Raw genomic sequence first — 22,482 nt, forward strand, 5'->3', positions numbered from 1 at the left:
TGCCCAGTGGCATCATGCCTCTAGTAAACCAATAAGATGCATTCACCTGCTGAACTCCTCAGCATACATCCGAGAGCACAAAGGGCCACCTAGTGGTATAAACTGAAAAGCAGATTCAAACTCCAGGTTGGGGCATTCCAACTAAATGGAATGTTCATAGTTCAGGATCATTAATACGGGGGAAATATGTGATGAGAACAGAAAACATAGTGAGTATGAAATGTTTCTTTTAATTATAAGATGCAACTATTTCACCTAGTGACAAATGAAAATATTCAAAAACATATAATCTGTAACAAAAGGAGCGAGGAGACAACAAACCAGTTTATAAATCAGTATTCCTGAGAACAAGAGTGTCTGTGCTGTCCCATATTTGTATATGCGTATATTCATTACAATCTCATACTTCCTGCACATACCCAGCTTTTCTGTGTGTTTCTTGGAAGAATGAATTGGGCACCTGCCTCACTGCACACAAAGCGGTTAGTGGTGATGCCCATCTTATAACTTTTATAGCCCAATGGTTAGAACACACATATGAGATGTGGGAGACCTAGGGTCAATTCCCCGCTCTGACTGAGAGGGAGAAAGGATTTGAAGAGGAGTCTCCTACTGCTCTCAGGAAAGTGCTCTAACCACTGAGCTATGGGATATTCTGATGTGGGGCTCCCACAAGCTGTCCTGCTGAAACTTTTCCACTGTGGATAAGTAATTAAAAAGTCATTAGAGCAGGGGGCTAGACACTGGGTCTCTCACAAAAGTGCCCTAACCACCGGGCTACACAAGTCATTCTCACCCTCTTTCTGGTCCAATGACTCTCTAAGTATTTTTCCAGTGTGTTCTAACTACTGGGTTAAATATTATAAGTTAGCCATCACCACCACATCCTCCTCCTGTCAGATTTTTAACGGGACCCAATCCGGTAGGCATGGTCAGAGGCTTCCCACCAGATAGGCCCCACATGCCAGTTAGGCAGCCAAGCCAAACAACTATCTGTCTCCGTTCGTGGCTCATGCTTGGAGGCAGGCACCTGGATGCCTAAAGTGTGGCAGCAGTGCACATGCTCAGAGGCAGAAATGTAAGCAGTGAGGGAATGTGGGCACCTACAGGGTACAGTGGGAGTTTGGTGGATCACAGTGGAGCCTAAAACTGTGACTTAGTTGCCTACATATTTTTGTGGCTCTGGGCCTTACTGCTTTTTATTCCTATTAATCCTGTAAGCCCAATGCAGCTAAGAGAGTGTGAGCTGTATTCTGTTCCATTTTGTCCATCATCAATAGTAGAGTTCACTAACTTCCAATGACTTTCACATGTGCAACAATGTGAAGACAATTATGCACATGTGACTAGAGGCTAATTGGAAGACAATGCGTTACACATGTGTAACTAAAGGGCTCACTGGTCTGCAGCACTTTTTATAACTAGTGATGATATGTAAGTTGGCTGGAATCTTGTTTGATTTTCAGAACCCAGGTGGAATTTGCAGGGCTAGTAACTGAGTGCATTTTAACTGGAAGTCAATGAGAGACAATAGCTATCAAACTCCACATGCTGTTTTTTATAGTCACTTTTCAGCGTAGAACTGTATTTTAATGGTAACTGAAAAACAAGACAGAAGAGTTATCCAAGCCCAGCACAAAATTTCAGATTGGCACATATGGGGAAAACATTCTTCTTTGCATTTTCATGCTTTCTTGCTAAATAAACTCAAGAGCAGCTGAACCAATTTTGTTCAAACTTTCTTTTAAAAAAAATCACTTTGGGGCTGAAACCAAACATGGGAACTTCAGACAGGAAGTCTTTTGTTTGAGGAAGGTATGTGTCTCAGAAAAGGGAAGGGGTATAGAATGGAATTTGGAGCTCAGCCTTAATTACCCTGTACATGCTATAATTATAGGCTTTAATTAATTCCTTAATAGTAAGGGGTTTAACACGCATATCTCCAATCACTGTATGATTTGAGACTGGTCATCCAGACTTACCCGGTAGCTTACCCAATTAAAACATGAAAAATATAAAAATAAACCAAATTTCAAAGGTGTGAATGGTTTAAAATATAAAATAAGCTTTAATCACTTGGGACCTTAAGTTACAGTCTAACCTCTGGGCCCATGCAAGGGAAATGAGTCAATGGTTACAGCAGAGTCCCACAGCTGTCAATGTCACAAAAGAATCAGACGCAATTTGGAAAAATTGACGGTCTTGCATCAGGAGACATGTGGGATAGAGCTTATTGTATAATATGAATCATCTCTCCTTCCTAAAAAAACCCAAAATATAAAACTCTGTTTCTAGGTCAGCCTAGAAAATAGTGATGCAGGTAACGAGTAGATGTCTGCTCTCTGATAACCTGTGTGTCCCTCAGCAATGTCCAGCTTCAGTCATTATAAGTCCCCTAAACCTATAGAAGCATAAATAATGCTTCCTTGTCTCCACTCTGACTGGTTGCTTATGGCAGAAGAGAGTATTTGAAAATACCCAGCATTCAAATATTACCTGGCACTTATCCATGGCAGTTAACTTTTTAATTAAAAGGTAAAAGGCATATTAATTATCAGTTTAGAATATTCAATCTCTGTTCAGGCAAAGGAATTAATGTGTTTAAAAAGATGCTCAGCAGTTATTCTTTGAAGTTTGGGAAGAGGATGAAGTTAAAAGTATACCCCTTTCCCTACTTCATTTTACTTGTACTGGGAAAGTTAAGGACAAAGTCTTCATGCTCAGTGTTTGTTTCTTTCTACTCTGGATTTAAAAAAAAAGCATCAGGTTGTCAAGAACATGTAGAAATGAAGGATTTCTCCTCAGCCTCACCTGAGAACCTTCACCGTTTAACTGCTCATGAAAGTGTGTTTTCGAATAAGACGACATTTAGGACAAGATCATCATGATTGTCGGTGCACAAGAGAGGAACAGGGTGCAAATGTGTCTCTTTCCCTACCACATACACCCTGTGCAATGGATGGTCACCAAGGAGCGTCTCGGCAGTCAGGGTGTTGAAGTACACTATCGAGCTGCCAGTGTTCACCTCTCCATAGAGGGAAAGGGTCAGAATCCTTTTTCTCCCCACCCCTGACAAACTGATTTGGCCAGGAACAAGGGAAGGGGATGCTGCATTATTATGGTGGCACAGTAGTTGCATTCCCCCTGGACAGTCTAGTGTCCTTAATGTGGTGGCTGTAGCTATTATCATTCTTCCTCCTGGTCTCAATAAAGTGAAGGTGCGGTCTGGTTACTGTTCTGCTTGCTCTTCCTCCTCAGATGGGCAGTGGCTTCAGAAGAGCTGCTGCTGCCCATGCTGTAGGGCTCCTTCGTTTTGTCTGAAGCTGTTCACAGGACAAAAATAGAAAGGCAAGGCACAAGAACCTTGCCATTCTATTTGTCCTGGGAAGTACCTAGTATATCTGGTGCTGTATAAATAATAATTACATGCCAAAAAACTACATTAAAAGAATGTTAAGTTTGCAAAGCCAAACGCTCAAAAGTTAGGAAATCCCAGAATTATGCCTGGGCAACCTTAATGCCCACCCCCTTGTGTGTATGCATTATAATAGTCTTTAATTACATGATCGTATACTATTTTCCCATGGGACCCCTGTGCCTGGGGATGAATCAGCACATTGCAGGAAGACAGAGGATGGTCAAGGAAGTTTCTAACCCCTGTGGTTGTGGAGAAAAGCTTGAAAACATGACCTGGGTGCACCATAAAGGCTCAGACACCAGAAAGAAAATAAAAAGAACACGGACCTTTATTTATTTATTTATTTATTTTTAAATCTTCTGACTTTGAGGCCTGACTCATGATATGAATGCTTGGGACTGGAAAGCCTGGAAACTGCTATGCTTTTTTATTTTAGCCTCTCTAAAGTGTAGCCATTGAGAAATCAAGCTGCTTGAAAAGAAGCACAGACCGCGTTTTTATAATCTGCACCAGTCAGTTTGAGATGAATTAGTCTGGGTCTGCTCAGGCTTCTAGAATTAGCTACTCCATAGCAGCCTGTAACGGGTCGGGACTCACCCCTGCGGCGCCTCCTGCTGGTGACTCTGGGAATTAGCTCGTTCCAGTGGAGCGCCCCCTCTTGGTGGTGTCCCGTCCGTCATTCTGTCCTCTGTCGTTGTCTTTGGACCTGCGTTGCTGCGTGCTCGGCGGCGTCCTCTTCGAGGCCACTGCCCTCCGGCAGTGCCCCTTAGTCCATCTGCACCCCCTTCCGGGGGTCGGTGATCAGCAGTCCCACACCCCAGTCATTATGTCCAACCGCCCTCTGAGTCCAATCCCTCTTGTCAGGGATCTGGCATAGCAATATGGCCACTCCCTACGTCCAATGGCTGGGTGCACTGCAAGGAGTGAAGTGGGGGACCCAGGCCCGCCCTCTACTCTGGGTCCCGGCCCAGGGACCCTCTGGCGTCAGCCTCGCTGTCCTTCTCTCCCCTCCGCTGTCTGTTTCCCTGGGCCGCTTCCGCTACGGCCCCTTGCACCCGCTAGGCCCTTCTCTTCAGGGCCTGCAGCCTGGCAGGCTACAGGTTCAAGCTCCCAAGCCTCCCCGAGCCCGGCCAGCACTGCGCTGTCTATGGTGCTAGTCTCCTCCTTTGGAGACTGACCTTCCCCTGTCAAAAGCCTGGGACAGACTGACTGCTCCAGCTCTGGGCAGAGTTTATATACCTCTGAGCCTGGCCCTGATTGGCTGTCTCTAAACTGGGCCCTAATTGGCTCACAATAAGCCCCTCGCTGATTAGCTCACAATAAGCCATGTCTGCGCAGGCACCCTGGCCTGCTGCAGCCCATTCTCACAGGGAGTGGGGCAATCCGCCCCACTACACAGCCGTACTCAGAGGCCCATCACAGCCATAGCCACACTAGCATTACATCATCTCATTAGCATGGCCACTCCCATATTTGTAACATAATATCTCTCTTCACAAGGCGGAATGGTGGGGAAAGGGAGACCAGGGAGCCAGGAGAGGGTGGTCAACAGGGAAGTGGTATATTTACCAGCACAAAGGAAACAAGGCCTGAAATGATATAGTACCAGCAGAACAGCTCCTGTTGGTGAGTATGATTTTTATAATTACTGGTACTTTTTTTTAAATTAGAAAGCAGAGCAGAAAATTAAAGCAACCCATCTGACTAATGGAAATTCCTGGTTTTTCACAACCACCTCACTAGCCACACAGGGGAAAAAAATTATTTTGTTTTCTTCAAGCATTATGTTACAATGATTTATAACAGCAATAATGCTGTCTAGTTTGGGTATTTCCTTTCATTTAATGATGATATTGTGGTTTAAGAGTCCATGACCTTACCTTAGACCCAGATTTCCCACAGCCTGTGCTAGAATATCCTCTCCCTGTGACCCATTAGTACTTTTTTAAAGATATTAAGAAAATAATACCTGCAACAGATTAATATAACCCACACACCTCCTGGGTGTGGTGTTCTGTCCCATCTAGTCACACTGAGACCACTTAGAGATTAATGAGTCGACTCTACAGCCTTAGCTAAGGGCCCATATGGCTTTTGGCTCATGTGGTAGAGGCTCATGCACTAAGCTCCAGAAACCCCAGATTTAAGCCCATCTGCCAACGACCGGGATCTGTCAGTGTTACAAGTGGTGGCTCGTCCAGGATTTCAACTGGGAAGACTCTGAAGCTTGGGACGTGTTTCCTCAGCTAAGGGAAGTATGTAACCCACGCACTTCCTGGGTGTGGTGCTCTGTCCCATCTAAGGATACTGAGACCACTTAGAAAGAGATTAATGAATCTGCTCTAGAGCCTTAGCTAACAGCCATATGGCTTTTGGTTCATGCACTAAGCTCCAGAGGCCCTAGATTTAAGCCCATCTGCCAACAACCGGGATCTGTCAGTGTTACATTAACACAAACCGTGAATTATATATGTGTATATGACAAAGACATAGTTCCCTATTTTGAATCATTGCAATGAAACCATCTACAGTATTTTGTATATTCTGGGAAGGGTTTTCCAAGGCACTAAGAGCTGGCCTATTTGTTCCCATTCAAGACAGTAGTAGTCCGAATGATCAAACACATAGATGAAAATAATTTGCTGGGGAAGAGTCAACATGGTTTTTGTAAAGAGAAATCATGCCTCACCAATCTACTAGAACGGGTTGGCAACCTCTGGCACGTGGCTCGCCAGGGTAAGCACCCTGGTGGGCCGGGCCAGTTTGTTTATCTGCCATGTCGGCAGGTTAGGCCAATCGTGGCTCCCCTGGCCACAGTTTACCGTCCCAAGCCAATGGGGGTGGCGGAAAGCGGCGCAGGCAAGGAATGTGCTGGCTGCGGTTTCCCACTGCCCCAAAAGGCTCTTAAGCAAAGTAAGCTGTCATGGGATACGAAGGAAGGTCCTCTAACTGGTTAAAAGATAAGAAACAAAGGGTAGGAATCAATGGTCAGTTTTCAAAATAGAAAGAAGTAAATAGTGGTGTCCCCCAGCGGTCTGTACTGGGATCAGTCCTATTCAACATATTCATAAATGATGTGGGAAAAGGGGTAAACAGTGAGGTGGCAAAATTTGCAGATGATACAAAACTACTTGAGATAGTTAAGTCCAAAGCAGACTGCGAAGAATTACAAAGGGATCTCATAAAACTGGGTGGCCGGGCAACAAAATGGCAGATGAAATTCAATGTTGATAAATGCAAAGTAATGCACATTGGAAAACATAATCCCAAGTATACATATAAAATAATGGGGTCTAAATTAGCTGTTACCGCTCAAAAAAGCGATCTTGGAGTCATTGTGGATAGTTCTCTGAAAACATCCACTCAATGTGCAGCAGCAGTCAAAAAAGCGAACAAGATGTTGGGAATCATTAAGAGATACAGACTAAGCCAGAAAATATCATGTTGTCTCTATATAAATCTCTGGTATGCCCAAATCTTGAATACTGTGTGCAGAAGTGGCCGCCCCATCTCAAAAAAGATATATTGGAATTGGAAAAGGTACAGAAAAGGGCAACAAAAAAGGGTATGGAATAGCTTCCATATGAGAAGAGATTAATAAAACTGGGACTTTTCAGCCTGGAAAAGAGATGAGTAAGGGGGGATATGATAGAGATCTATAAAATCATGACTGGTGTGGAGAAAATAAATAAGGAAGTGTTATTTACTCCTTCTCATACCACAAGGACTAGGGTCACCAAATGAAATTAATAGGCAGCAAATTTAAAACAAACAAAAGAAAGTATTTGTTCACACAATGCACAGTCAACCTGTGGAACTCTTTGCCAGAGGATGTTTTGAAGGCCAAGACTATAACAGAGTTCAAAAAAGAATTTGATAAATTCATGGAGGATAGATCCATCAACGGCTATTTGTCAAGATGGGCAGGGATGGTGTCCCTAGCCTATGTTTGCCAGAGGCTGGGAGGGGCAGTAGGGAATTGATCACTTGGTAATTGCCTGTTCTGTTCATGTTCTCTGGGGTACCTGGCATTGGCCGCTGTCGGAAGACAGGATAGATGGATCTTTGTTCTGACCCAGTATGGCCATTCTTATGTTCTTAGTTTCCCACGGACTGTAACGGGAGCAGAGAATGCCAGCAGTAATTCCCTCTGAAAATCCCATCCCTTAAATCCAGAGTCATTGGATATGTAATTTGTACCATAAAGCCTTATGTGATATATGACACTGTGATCTGGTTGAACCAAAAATACAACATTCATAGAAATAATCATTAAAAGTCAGATAAATTTAGCTCAGAGTAAAGTAGAAACTCTCCTTTAGAACAAACTTTTCAGGTTAATGAAATATGGATCATGGCTGGTTAACAAATAGTTTTATTCTCAAATGTAAAACTAATTAACCCTGATTTGTATGTGTTTTTCTTTTTCAAGTAGTAAGTAAACTCATCTATTATAAATTACTAGGAAGAGTTCCTGAAGGTCAGAGGAATTTAATCCTAGCCTCTCTTAAATATTTAGCATACCGTCTCTTTGTATTTAAAATTTCAGAAGCTAAAACTTTAATGGTGTTATGAAATAGTACACAGATGATTTCACCTGATATACAGGATGGGGGTTGGATAACATACATTTGATTAATGTAAGGCCAGTAATTTGCTGGCTGCTCTTTTAGAGCATATCACTATGAATAAAATAGGAATTGCTAATGAGCATTAATTTATCCCTTTTGTGTTGTGTTTTACAGGTGGATTGTTACATTGCCCCAAGAAATGGCTGTGGAGTGGAGCCTTGACTTCCGATTAGACCACAAAAGGTATCTTAGTCCAGCCTTTCAAATTAGATTGCAGAGAGCATCACACCAATGATTCTTGTCTAGAGACAGGGTATGTTGTATTTTATTAGTATTTACCCAATCTATGAATTTATAAAAGCATTGTCACATGGCATGCAATTAGGGATATGACCACACCTTTCTATTGACTTGAGGTGAGTGTATCCCCTTCCTCTATCCTTCATATGTTTGTGTTATTAAATTGCAAGCCTTCCAGCACAGGGATTTTCTCCTTTCTGTGTTTGCACATGGCCCAGCACAATAGGTTCAGGCCTTGGGTTGCTATCATAATATAAACAATTACTACTGCTAATAATTATACTAAAAGTAATAAATTTCCCAAATCTCAAACCAAACTCACGTACTTTTCTGTCTGTAAAAGTTAAGGTAAATATATCTCCCTCTTTCACCCTGCATCCGAAACAGGCCTGCTATTTTTGCAGAAATCCATTGTAGCATCTCAGCAGGTCTAGCAGACATTATTGAGCTGCCAACTTCTTATTAGTCTCAGGAATTCCGGAATTTCCTCATGTTGAGGTTGGCCTACACTCATACACTCATGTATAGAATCAGACTGAGATAAGCCCAGCTAGCAGGCTATACCAGCCTTTCTCTGCAGGGCAGGTTTACACAACGGGGCACAGTCAACCTGATGATGTTCGTCCATCGTTGTCGATAAAGACCTCAACAACTCATTCGTTCGATGACCGGGCTCTGTGCGTCCGAAGATGACTGATCAGTCTGATTCGGGCGTGGAACGTCCTGTCACACGTCGGGCAGACATGTGATGGCACTGTCGATGATGTGCGGGCAGCTCTGGACTTGCGCAGCTCACGCTTTCTTTCAGCCTCAGCAGTACGCCTCGCCTCAGAGGTATTACTGCCTGTGTGAATGAGGCTGCGCCATGCTGGACGGTTCAGTGCGAGGGTTTCCCATGTGGCGGTGTTGATCTCGAGGGACTTCAGAGAGGTCTTCAGCGTGTCCTTGAACCACTTCCTTTGTCCTCCATGGGAGCGCTTTCCCTGGGTGAGTTCTCCATAGAAGAGCTGTTTAGGAATGCGCTCGTCTGACATTCTCACGACATGTCCGGCCCATCTGGTCTGGGCTCTCATCAGCAGTGTGTGAACTGACGGCAGACTGGCTCTGGTAAGGACTTCAGTATCGGGCACTTTGTCCTGCCATCTGATTTTTAGAAGCTTTCGCAGACAGGAAATGTGGAAATGATTGAGCCTTCGTGCACGACTCCAATAGACAGTCCACCTCTCGCAGGCGTACAGCAGTGTTGGAAGCACCACTGCTTGGTAGACTTTCAGCTTCGTTGGTGGGCTGATCCCTCGATGTTCCCAGAAGTTGGAGCGCAATCGGCCAAATGCAGAGCTGGCTTTAGCAATTCTGCAGTTTACTTCATCATCGATTGACACTGCTCAGGAAAGGTTACTGCCCAGGTATGTGAAGTGGTCCACTGCCTGAAGTCTCTGTCCATTTACAGTGATGGACGGTTCTGAGTACGGAGCGTGGGGAGCTGGCTGGTGCATGACCTCAATCTTCTTGATATTAATGGTGAGACTGAAGTTGTTGCATGCAGATGAAAACTTGTCCATACTGGCTTGCATTTCTGGCTCTATACTAGCATTCAGAGCACAATCATCTGCAAAGAGAAAGTCTCGAAGTACAATTTCTTTCACCTTGGTGATGGCACGCAGTCACCTCAGATTGAATAATTTCCCATCAGTTCTGTACTTCAGGCCTACTCCTTCAGTGCAGTGTTGAAAGGCATCCGTCAGAGTGGCAGAGAATATCATGCTGAACAAAGTGGGTGCTAAAACACACCCTTGCTTGACGCCGTTGGTGACTGGGAAGGCCTCAGATGTTTCACCGTCATCCAGGACACGAGCCATCATACCATGATGAAATTGACGTACCATTCGTATGAATCTGTTTGGACAGCCGAATTTCGACATGATCCTCCACAGGCCCTGGTGACTGACAGAGTCAAACGCTTTTGTGAGGTCCACAAAAGTTGTGTAGAGTTCACGATTCTGTTCTTGACATTTCTCCTGTAGCTGACATGCAGTGAAGATCATGTCAATAGTCCCATGTCCCTTGTGGAAGCCGCACTGTGATTCTGGCAGTAAGCCCTGCTCCAGGTGAGTGATCAATCAGTTCAACAGAACCCGTGCAAGAACGTTCCCCGCTGTAGAGAGCAGCGAGATTCCATGGTGATTGTCGCATACCTGGCGATTGCCCTTCCTCTTATAGAGGTGCACAATGGACACGTCTCTAAATTCCTGTGGAATTTCAGTGATGTGGCTGTTCTTCAGCTTTGACACATTGATCCTTTTGAGAGCCTTACAGCCTCGTGGTAGTCTCTTCGGCATGATACGGAGCTTCATTTTGGATACTATGAGCCTGTGATCCATCCAACAGTCAGCCCCGCACATAGCTTTTGTAACCCTGACATCTTGTCTGTCCCTTCTCCTGATGATGACGTAGTCGATCAGATGCCAGTGCTTGGAACGGGGATGCATCCACGAAGTCCTGTTATGGGTAGGGAGGCGGAAGACCGTATTGGTGATCAGAAGGTCATGTGCTGCACAAGTTTTCAGCAGTAACAGGCCATTGCTGTTACATTTTCCCACTTCATTTTTCCCGATGACTCCTTCCCAGGCTGCGGCATCGCATCCGACTCTTGCGTTAAAATTGCCAAGCAGGATCAGCTTGTCTGTGCGGTGCACTGATGATAGCAGAGCATCTAGTTCTTCGTAGAATTTATCCTTCACATCCTCTGGGTTACGCAACTCCAGCTACCTGAATAACGTAGTTGGAGTCGACATAGCTTAGGTCGACCTTTTGCGGTGACTACACTGCACTGGGTCAATGGGAGAAACTTTCCCATCAATTTACCTTATGCTTCTCGTTCCGATGGAGTACCAGAGTCGATGGGAGAGCGATCAGTGGTCTATTTAGCAAGTCTTCACAAGAACCCCTGCACTATATCGACCCTCTGTGGATCGATCGCCAAGCATCGATCCCTCAGTAAGTGGAGACAAGCCCCTGGTAGCCAGTGGGACCTCTAAAAAACATTGTGTCTCAACAAGTCACAATGTCTCTTAAGCTTTGAGGTGTGCTGGAGAAGTACAGCTGCTATACCACTCTTGGAGAGCGGGCAGCACTGCCTCGTCTGGCAAGCTCTGCTGGTCAGTACAGATGAGGCAGGGCCCTGGCTGTGGGCACAAGTCCTGTGTAGTGTCCCCTGTACAGGTCCAGGTACAATCTGAACCATATTGTATGGGAGTGGCTACTAACTACTATGGAATAGAGCAGTGTAAAAATGTATGGTGAAGCTGAACTTACTTGAACTGAGCCTTGGTTTGGGGTTCTTCTGTACTTTGTGAACCTTATGGCTAGGAATTTCACACAATTAGGAGAATTTGCAGACATCTTCCCCTCAGCCAGCTTCCCTAAACTTTCTCACCCTATCAGCGGTCATCACCACCACCTCCCTGAAAGACCTGGGACACTTCTGGTGTCTCCTCATTCTTCTAGCTACCTCCTGGTGGCTCCATTTCTGAAATCTTTGGGAAGGGTGAGAATGGTCACCAGATTCCAAAAGACTTCTGAGGAGAAAAGGGACAGGAAGGAGTCTGATCCTTGCTACACATAGACCTTGTCTACACTGGTGGTGGCGTGTAAGGTATATGCAGCTCCACGCTCCGGCAAAAAGCAAGCTGCATCCATACTCCATTGTGTAGCTACATTCAGTAGTGAAAGGCTCAGGCGGGGGATGCAGCAGGACACTACAGTACTAAAAATAGCCATGTAGACAGGGGAGGCACAGCTGCAGCATGTAAAGAGCCGGGTAGGATATATTCCCTAAGGTTCTGGCATGTCTTTACTTACCTAGGCAGTGCATCACCATCTACACTGCTATTTAAACATGTGCTGGGGTGGGTGTCGTGTATATACTCTACACACCACCATAAGTGTAGACATAGTCCTAATGGAAAATTAAACGTCTTACCTGGTACAGCCTGTTCTTCTCTAACTAGTAAGATTAACCTATAATCCATGAACTAAGACGTATGGGGCTTCACTGGCTGGCATGTGGTTTCTGTTCATTCTTGAGAGTTCAAGACAATGAACCCATAATCAGTATAAGGACTGAGAGTTAGATGATATTACACATACTTTCAGGCAATTGGGTGACCCCCAGTATTACCTAGTTAGGTCAAATATTTAATTATGCTTTGAGTTCTACATTTGTTTTCAGTTTGATACTGATTTAACTATACCAAATTTGAATTCACTATAAAATATCAAAATACTATTACTAAGATATATATACACTCTATATGGACCATGATCAAATAAGGAAAGCTAATTATGAGCAGAGAACTTAAGTGCAGAACTTGGAAAAAAGCAACTTTTACACCCTAAAGCATATTTTGATTTGTTGTTGAGATTGTTAAAATAATGGGCAGGAATCTCATCTCAGCTACTCTGGAGTACATCTGGAGTTATTCTGTTGGACAAAGTGGGCTCAGTGGACTTATTCTGGATTTAGAGAAGCAAAACAAAGATGGGAATTTACCCCAAAAACTGCTACTGTCATTTTATTCTGTGAAGTCATATGCATTTATCTCCCTCCGAAACTGTGGCACTATTTCTGTGCATTTCCAAAAGCTTTGTCAGAATGTTTTTCTTATTTTTGACTAATATTACAGAAACTGTTGTGCAAGTACAACCAGAATCTACCCCATCCCCCTAATAAATCTATTCTATTATATTTCAAAAATATATATGACTGATCAGAGTACAAAGTAACCATTGTGTCCTTTTGAGGTTTTTTTATTATAAATTACCTTGGCAGTAATGCACGCTCAGAAGCATACCTGACTGTTGGGAAAAGTCATTCCACTAGCACTGAAATGCCAATTCTAACCCTGGGGAAGGAGTCATTAGCTGAAGTAATGAAACTGAAAGAATGATAATAGATTTATTACTTAAATTGTTGATTATGCCAATTGACCTTTCAGTCAGATCTTTAAACCATCATAAAGTTCGCTTGCTCCTTGACAGGAAAAAAAATCATATCCCAGTGCTAGCAATTATTTGAGAACTGTGTTTGCAAAGCAGAAAACAGAGCTAGAGGAGCAAGCTGAGTTCAATGAACTATTACCCCTGAGCTCTGCAGCTCCAGCTGACTCTCTACTCTGGACTGCAGCTTATGCTGCCATATATGCATAGAAAGGGAAAATACAGTAACTGCACTTTAGGACCTTTCATATAAATTGCTATAATTATAGCCACTTTAGCCATTGCTTTGGATCATCATGGGCAGTCACCCACCAGCGTGTGAGAAGAGTGCTGCAGAGCAAGAGAACTATGAGGATGGAAGTTTCAGTGTATTACCTTTCAGATGCAGTTAGTCTAGCTACGTTATAATAACCGTTCGGTGTGTAAAACAAGAGTGGAAGAATATGTTTGGTGTCTGTTAAGCAATTCTTATCCAGTTGTAAAATTAACAAACACAAGCAGGTGCATATCTCAGTAATGTAACGTTGGTAATTGTAGCTCCTGGGATCTTCTTACAGTTTCTGTTCTAGAGCACCCCTAACGACCTCAGAATGTATCTGCTGTTAATTCTATCTTCCCCCACCCCATGGAAAGGGATTAACTGATGAATTTAAGGAGTCTAAGGTTTATTAATTATGAAGTTGCTGAGTCTAGTGGTATAAGAGGGTGGAAAAAAACTGAGTTTGGTGGACAACCTATCAATATCCATTAGAAGTTCTTCATTAATTATTTCTGATTGAGTTCATTGTGCTAAATTAACAGCCTCTGCAATGCAGGGCAAAACTTGTCAGCAGTCTGGTCAATGAGGGTCAAGTGATATAGATTTCATTACTTATGCTTATTATTTCTGTAGCTCCACATTGCTGTGTGCAGCACTTTGCAGCCCAGTAGGAAGACCAGACGCCTGCTCTGAGTGCTTATACTCTGACAGATAACATAATGAGAAGTGACAATAGACCAAGGATGGAGGGAAAGAGGAGAAGCATCAGCAAACAAGGGATAAGGGAACACTGCTCTAGAAAGGGGCATTTTTTACAATGATCCACATGTTTATGTATGCATAATTCAGAGAAAGGCTCAAGGAGCCTGCTCAGCAGAAGGGCATAATTGCAGTTCCTGTCCTACCTGGAGCACAGAGACTGCTTCCTGCAAGCAGCCCTCGGAAGCACACTATAGTAAGATGGGAACTAGTGGGGCCACGATTCTATGATGACCAGAGTCCCGATAAAATTGGGACTGTCCCGATTTTTAGGCGTTTGTCCCGCGTCCCGATCGATGTTTGGTCGGGACGCAATTTGTCCCAATATTTCACACTCCTGGGTTTTTTTGTTTTGTTTTGTTTTGTTCCACCGGTGGGACTCTGTTTCCCCCCGCCTCCCCCCGCCAGTCTGCCGCCAGGACTCCAGGACTCCTTTTTTCCCTCTGCCGGCGGGACTCCAGGACTCCGTACTTTTTCTTTTTTTTTTTGCTCTGCCAGCAGGACTCTGCTTTTTCTTCTTTATTTCTTTCCTTTTTTTTTTTTTTTTTTTGCTCTCTCTCTCTCTCTGCCAGTGGGACTCCGTTTTTTTTTTCTTTCTTTCTTTTTTTTCCTGTCTTTGCCGGCGGGACTCCAGGACTCCATTTTTTTGTTTGTTTGTTTTTTCTCTCTGCTGGCGGGACTCCGGGCTTTTTGCTGTGCCAGCAGGACGTTGCTTTTTTTTTCTCCACAGGCAGGACTCCGCCGCCCCCCCACCCCCACCCTCCCGCATGTGTCCCAATATTTTCTTCATCCCATCTGGTCACCCTACATGATTCTTCTACCCCTTCTGTATTGACCCAAAAGAGCTGGTCCAGTGCAGTAGAGGAGGCTTGTTGCAACCCAGAAGAGTATAGCATCAGGCCTGTGCTACCACTGTGTTCTGGAGAGCTTTAGGAATTCTTGAGGCAGAATTGCACTAAGGTTATGCAGCTCCACACCACATCAGTTTGGGGCTGTGCTTAAAAAACATGAAAAAGCCTAAATTAATTCAGTTTCCATATGCTGATAGGAGCTCTTTGTTCCCCCGTAGGGGAAACTTAAAAAGATGTATCCAGATAATTAGTTGATGGGATTTCCAAAAAGCAAGCTTTAAACCTGTTACAAAAACTGACCTTTTAATTATCTTCCTTAGGGCTTGAAAAATCTATGCACCCATTCACCAGTTGCTGTTTTATGAAGCAAATGCCAGTTATACGAGTCTAGTAGTTACTGAGAAAGAGCTGGATCCAAAGTCCACTGAAGTAAATTGAAAGAAATTAATTGACGTCAATGAGCTTTGAAACAAGCCCAAAATCTGGGTTCATGTTCATGAAAAAAAAATCATTCTGTGGAATCTCCCCAACCCTCTGCTGAATCTACCATGTCTGAATTAAATGCAATGAAATTTTGTATTTCAGTTACTTCTTTCCTCCTCCATCCCCTCTTTTCATACCACTTCCTGTGGTATTGTTGTGAGTAATAAATGTAAATAATCTTTATATGTTTGAAAGCATTAAAAAATGTCAATCCTGGATGCAGTCTATTTTGGCCCGATCTTATAACAGCTGTAAATTCAACCAGCTTATATCTATTTAAATTATTTTTCAGTATGATCAGTTTTACTCAGTGTGGTAGATTTTCAAAGGTACAAATGGCTCTTATGTATGTGCCTTTGAAAATCTGCCTGTTTTGACTAGATCTATATCAGCCTTTGAGCTATATCCTGCTGCTCTTACTCACTCTAAACTTCCACTGAAGTCAAAGGAACAAAAGGAGCAGGATCTGGCCCTTTGCTATGTCCTGAAATGAGTCTGAGATTATACATTCTCACATTAAGTTTACATAATGCAACATGGAGGTCATACACTTTTAAGGCTTCTAAGGCAAAATGTATTCAGTGAACTCTGTGTTATGTTTAAATTACTGAGGTTGCTCAGTACATTATGTTCAGGTGTTATTTTTCCTATGGCTTTCACTCAAACATTTGCTGCCTTGGCAACTAAGTGCTATGGTAAAGCACTATCTCACCCTTTCAACTCTCCTACAATTCAACTGTAGCCTCAATATCCTGAAGCTCTTCATCAGATGCAACTTTTACAAAGACAAGGTATATATTAAAAAAAAGACTTTCACTAGCTAAATTCTGTTTGATAACCAAGTACCATACACCCCATTTCATAAATGTTTGAGACTAAGTATATCTGAAAGCTGTATGCTATCTTATTAGGGGGGAAATAAATATTTAGTCAATAAGGTGAATTCCTTTTGTGGGCAATGCTGAGAGTTTGCATCAGTTACTTCTACCCAACCCACTCAAATGTGAGATGCTTTCTTGTTGTAAAGAGAAACCGGTGCAAGAAGTCAAGGCTATTTTTAAATAGCTATGACTAGGTGGGTTCAGGTAGCTTATTCCTAATACCCTGTGAAATACAAAACTGAAGGAGACAACCTTAAGAAACCTTACTCTGCAATGAAATACTGTATGTCCATGAAATACTTCTTTCCAGGCCTATATGTAAAGAATTTAAATCAGAATACTTAATAATGGAACATGGAGTGGTTTTACCAAGTTGGCAACCCTAGCCAATGTCCTTGAGAATTTTCATTTTACCAGTTAATACTTTTAAAAGATATTCTTGGCATTAATGAACCTTACACTAATGCTAAATAAAAACCTACCATAGCTGCATGATTGAACTACAGTTTCTGACAGCAAAGCAAACAGATGCAGTCTGTCAGCACATACATTTTGTGGTTGCACTGCACAGTTCTGAAAAAAGTCCATTTTTTTTAGTTTGTGACATTTACAATACCATATAAACATCATGTTATGTAGGCATAATTCATATTGCTGTATCCTGCCGTCTACTACAGAATGAAAAGAAAACTACAGAATCTGCTTCTGGGGATGGCTGTGTTTTTAGAGCTGGAGCTCAGTGAAATAAATGACAAGATTCCTTTGTATCACTCATGTGCTACAAATGGAGAGGCTCTTGTAACTCTGTTGCTGCGGGAGCACTTGACAGGCATGGGCTGATTCTTGTTCTCTTCTCCCTGTAGACCTTAGTGCATGTTGAAGTAGTGAGGGGAGTGATTGGAGTACGCTGTGCTCTGTCCCCTCCTGGCAAATGGTCCACAGGGCTCCCATAGTCAGCTGCTGCAGTTTAGAACAGGGCCTCAGGCTGAGTTAACCCGCACCTGTGATAAGAGCCAGGCAAAGAATGAGGGAGCCATAATTGGCTCTCTAACAGCACCTCCTCTCTGATGTGCCCAGAAGAAACAACACAACAGACCATTTGGTCCTATATAGATTAATAGGTTCTATGGTCAGAAGGGACCCTTGCAATCATCTAGTCTGACCTCCTGTGAGGTCAGGCCCAGGCCACAGAACTTCCCCAAAATACCATGTACCATACATCAAGTAAAAACTTGAACTTCCTTGAATGAAAGGCACCATATAATTGTGAAAATATTCTTAATCTTATATCTTGTAGTAGAACAATAGAATCCACATTTTCTTTACTATTGTGCATAGCAGTGCACTTTTTGATTACTACGTTAGATTATAGATTAGTAGGAGAAAAGGTAAAAATACAGTTTGAAAGTCCTTACATTATGATATAAAAAACATTGATACTTCAGCCATTCCCTGCTATCCCACACTGTAGATCACAGCAGTAGTGTTTTTAAAAAACTGTAAATGAATTAAAAGCATTTTTAAACAATAGTACTAGAGATGACCTTCTCCTTCCCTTTATCCCATCATCTGGAGCCAAGTCATCCTGCAAATATCCACAATCTTTGTCTGTCTGAGGCAGCACTAAGGTCCACCTGCTTACCATCTTCTTTGATGCAGTCTATCCATCACTTCCTCAACTTTTCTCTGAGTCTCTTTCCTACCACCCTCTCCTGCCATGCTAGCTTCACCAGGTCGTCTTCATCCTTTGTGTGTGTTCAAACTAGTGAAGTCGCGCTTCCTGGATTTTGTCAGCCACATCATGGACTTTGACTTTCATTTTGTAATCTCTTCCTTTGTGTAACTCTCTTTATTGAGTGAAAACATCGCATCTGTAGGTGTTGCAGCAGCTGTCTCTTTATTCTCCATGTTTCTGCACCATACAGCATTGCGAGCCACACCATTGTTCTATATCGTTGGAATTTCAGTCTCAGTAGCACATGCTTCTCATACACAACACCTGAGATATTATTCCACAGTCTTCCAACTCCCCAGTCTGGACTGTATCTCACGCTCAAGGTCTCCGTCTTCTGTAACCCAGGCACCAAGGAACTTGAACTGATCAGTCTGGTTTAATCGTACTCCATTAATCTCTATATCCAGTTTCCCTGTGGCACCTCTACTGACTCACATGACCTCAATCTAAGTCATGTTCATTTTCATCCCATGGCTGTTTAGATGGTCATACCACTGATTTATTATTTCCTCTAGGTCTTCTTTTGAGGATACCCTTACTGCTATGTCATCTGCATATAGCAGCTTCTCACTTTGTTTCCATTGGGATCTTCCTTCTGACTTGGTCTATCAATATGATAAACAGTAGTGGACTGAGGGCCAACCCCTGATGCAGTCCGACTTTTACTTCAAAGGGGCTTGTTATTCCAAAACATGTTGGGATCGCTGTTTTAGGTGATCTATACAGGGCATTCACCATAGTTATTAAATACTCACACATTCCATATTTCCTCAGCACTGGTGTGAGCCTCCTTCTGTCAGCTTTATCATATGCCTTTTCTAGGTCTATAAATGCTCACAAACTTTTATCCTATTGGTACTCTAACCATTTCTCTATCACTTTCCCAATTACAAATGTGGCATCAGTGGTTCCTTGTCCTTTCCTAAAGCTGAACTGTTCTTGTTCAAGAAGGGGGTTCCGCCATTCTCCTAATCCTAGAATCCAAGATGTAGTCCAGTATCTTCATCACATGAGACCGTTACTTTATACCTCAATAGTTTCTGCATTCAAGGATGCCTTCTTTCTTATGTATTGGGACCAAGACAGACTTGACCTAGAGTTGACCAAAAAATGTAATTTCCATCCTGCATGAAATCTGGAAATTTGGTTTTGTCCCAGACTGGAGTGAAAAGTCAAAATCTTGGAATTTTGAACAAAATGAAAACATTCCAAAAATATTTTATTTCAACCTCAAAATGTTTCTTTTCAGCTTTTAATTTACATAATAATATAATATTCAAAATGATAAAGATTAAACATTTTGACCTTATTGAAATGAAACATTTTGATAATTGCCCATTGAAACTGTCTACTATGCTGCTATTTTCGCATGAAACATTTCAGTTTTGTCATATCAACATTTTCTAGTGGAGAACCTGATCTGATCTAATGTCATAATTTCTGTTCCATGGGAACTTCTGACATTTCAAAATTTCCTATCACTGGAACAAAAAATCAAAATTTCCCATGAACTGAAAATTCTGAACATTTTTGTTTCAGAAATATCAAAGTGACCATATCAAAGTGTCTTTTGAGTGTTTTTTATATATATATTATATTAAGGTAATATAAAAGTCTAAACAATACAGTTGAAATGAGTTTCTTCTACCTTATCAAAACAAAATGTCTGATAATTTTTCATCAAATCAGCATTTTCTGTTCTGTTAGAAATTTTTCAACCAGCTCTAAATGTTAAATAAAATTTCTTCTCAGTACAATTTTCATATTTGTACCACAATACAATGATGCAGGAGAGCTTGTTATTAATTCACTTGTACTGTAAGCCTTACCAAAGCTATATTTTTCTATTCTGTGATACAGTTTAGTTTGAATATTGGTGTAACTTTAGGCCTGATCATGGAATTAAATGGGAATTCCACCTAGCAGAACTCTCATAGATTTGGGCCCTACATTTTGTTGCAAATGGATTTTATCTTTAGATTTGTTACAGATTTGCTTTAGCCTACGCCAATATTAAGGGATATCAGATATACTAATACTAATACCAATACAATATTGATTTTTCTCAATTCATTGTTAATACAAAGGAAGGAGACATAGACTCTTAGACATAAATTATTTATGTTATCTCTGTATAATGTCAATGTTTTGGGTCCCATTGAGGTCAATGAGAGTTCATTTGAAAAATCTCATCCTAAATAGTTAAGACAGAAAAAAGGTGGGGGAGTATTCCAGAATTTGAAATATCTTTGTAGACAACTGGATGTGTCAAAATATGAATTGGCCTCAGCATTTGATCTGACTAACTGTAAAATGGTACTAATAATGCAGAATCTGGATTCAATAGTCACAATTTAATTAAATTGAAAATGCTCAGAGTGCAGAACAAAATTTTCCCACAATTCAGGATCTGGATTTATTCTCTTTGTTGCATAGAATATCATTGTAGAGATAATCACTTCTTTCCAACATTCAAAAGTACTGATCCTTATGAAATATCAATATATAAATTACAGGATAACTTAGAAAGTTATGAGTATATGCCAGCTAGAGCAGGTTAGAAAATGGATTTTTTCCATGGAAAATTGTAACTTTTTGGTGAAAAATCATAAACTGAAATTTTTCAGCTGAATATTGAAAAAGTTTCATCCCATAATTTTTGGCTGAAAACGAAAACTTTGTCCTTGGTAATGCCACTTTAGTGCCTCATATGAGTTGTAGTTCAGGTGCATCATGCCCCCATTTTCCTCTATAGGCCAAGCTCCCTGGTCAGACTACATCTCCCATGATGCACCACAGTCTCCCATCTTGATGAGCCACTGTGATGCATCATGAGACAATCTGGCCAGAGTAAGCCAAGAGAGATGTCTGACTAGAGAACTCATCTTATAGAGAAGAACAGGGAAATGACACATCCAAACTTCAGCTCTCATGAGGCATTGCTACATGAATTCTGAATCAACATTTTTCAGCTGACATATTCTGTTTTTCAGTCAAAAACTGATAAATTTTTTGCTTTTATGTGTTTACTTTTTTGACAAACAGTTGAAGTTTTCTTTAGAAAATGGACACTTTTTGCAAAAAAAATTTTTTAATTGAAAATCCTCAACCAGCCCTATTGGAAATCTTGGCTCATATTAGGAAATAAGAAATGGAAATGTTTGTTGATGATGGAGCTTGGGATGATCAGAAAGTATAAATTAAGTAATATAAAAGCAATATTATACTACTCAGCAATAGATTTTGCTGTTCCGGACTAATAAATCTCCAGTTTATATAATCTCTGATCTTTTAGTTGGATCTGGGTGAGCAAACCTTTGTGCCCACGTGGAGCCTTACTGACTTCCATGGGACTCCACTGCATGGCCCCTTGCCATTGGGAAGTCCCCTGGGAGTCAGTGGAGCTCTGCAAGGTGCACCTGCCTGAATCCTATTACAGGATCAGGTCCATCATTTGTGTACAGAATTTTGTTGAAAATGTGTATGTTAAAGTCAAGATTGTTAGTTCTTCTTGGTGGGAATTGTTCATTATATGAAAAATAGATACATCTATGGTCCTGTTTTCAAATATAAGTGAAATTATGGTGATCTTTATGTGTTGCAGGAAGTCATCCAAAGGTGTAAATTTCAGCGATACAGGAACCTCAAAGGGCAGTAACTCCTATACAAGTGTCACGTTTCTGATTTTCCTTGGGTTGACTGGATAATCAGTAGGTCTTCGAGGTGATACTCTGTTCTGCTGCACCTTATAAGGTACCTGTGGATAATTAACAAACAATTATGTATTAGATTATATCAGAATGAAATCCATGCAATGTCCCACTCCAAACCCAAGTATAAAGTAAAACAGCATCGGGAAGAAAGAATACACTTATGTAAGTTTCACATGTGACACACTGATTGTAGGACTGACAATTCTGGCATTTGTTAATTAATCATTTGCAGTCTGAGAGCTGCTAGTACACCCTTGTAATCTGTACCCCTTTCAGCAAAAAATGGTTGAAATACCTCTTCTCTTATCTTTTTTACTGAAGCTATTCAAGAAGCTGAAATAAAAGTAGGACTTCTGGCATTGTTCTCTTAATACTAAAATTAAAAATATTAAACACGCCAACCAAAGGGAAGCAATATTTTAGAGGTAGGTCGCCTGACTTTGCAGTGTTGATTTAGGGTGGGATTTTCAAAAGGCATTGGCCTACCTCTGCTCCCATCGTAGGCAATGGGAAT

The 22,482-nt window shown here is 41.7% G+C and overlaps 1 protein-coding gene and 1 long non-coding RNA gene across 9 annotated transcripts in view; one reads left to right on the forward strand and one right to left on the reverse strand.

The window, feature by feature from the left end:
* The first annotated feature begins 4,747 nt into the window (after positions 1–4,747).
* Positions 4,748–22,482, forward strand: part of LOC120395828 — a 52,500-nt gene continuing 34,765 nt past the window's right edge. For all 7 annotated transcript variants that reach the window (XR_005592828.1, XR_005592832.1, XR_005592834.1 and 4 more), the window contains exons 1-3: positions 4,748–5,044; positions 8,164–8,232; positions 21,860–22,008. This is a non-coding gene — a long non-coding RNA (uncharacterized LOC120395828). The remainder of the gene's footprint in view (positions 5,045–8,163; positions 8,233–21,859; positions 22,009–22,482) is intronic.
* The window catches only part of IGSF5 (immunoglobulin superfamily member 5), a 47,042-nt gene continuing 46,447 nt past the window's right edge, over positions 21,888–22,482 (reverse strand). For both annotated transcript variants that reach the window (XM_039520574.1, XM_039520572.1), the window contains one exon: positions 21,888–22,012. In XM_039520574.1, coding sequence (XP_039376508.1) covers positions 21,917–22,012 — 96 coding nt within the window. In that variant the 3' untranslated portion in view covers positions 21,888–21,916. The remainder of the gene's footprint in view (positions 22,013–22,482) is intronic.

This window comes from Mauremys reevesii, linkage group 1 (assembly GCF_016161935.1).
Source record: "Mauremys reevesii isolate NIE-2019 linkage group 1, ASM1616193v1, whole genome shotgun sequence".
Taxonomy (NCBI): Eukaryota; Metazoa; Chordata; order Testudines; family Geoemydidae; genus Mauremys; species Mauremys reevesii.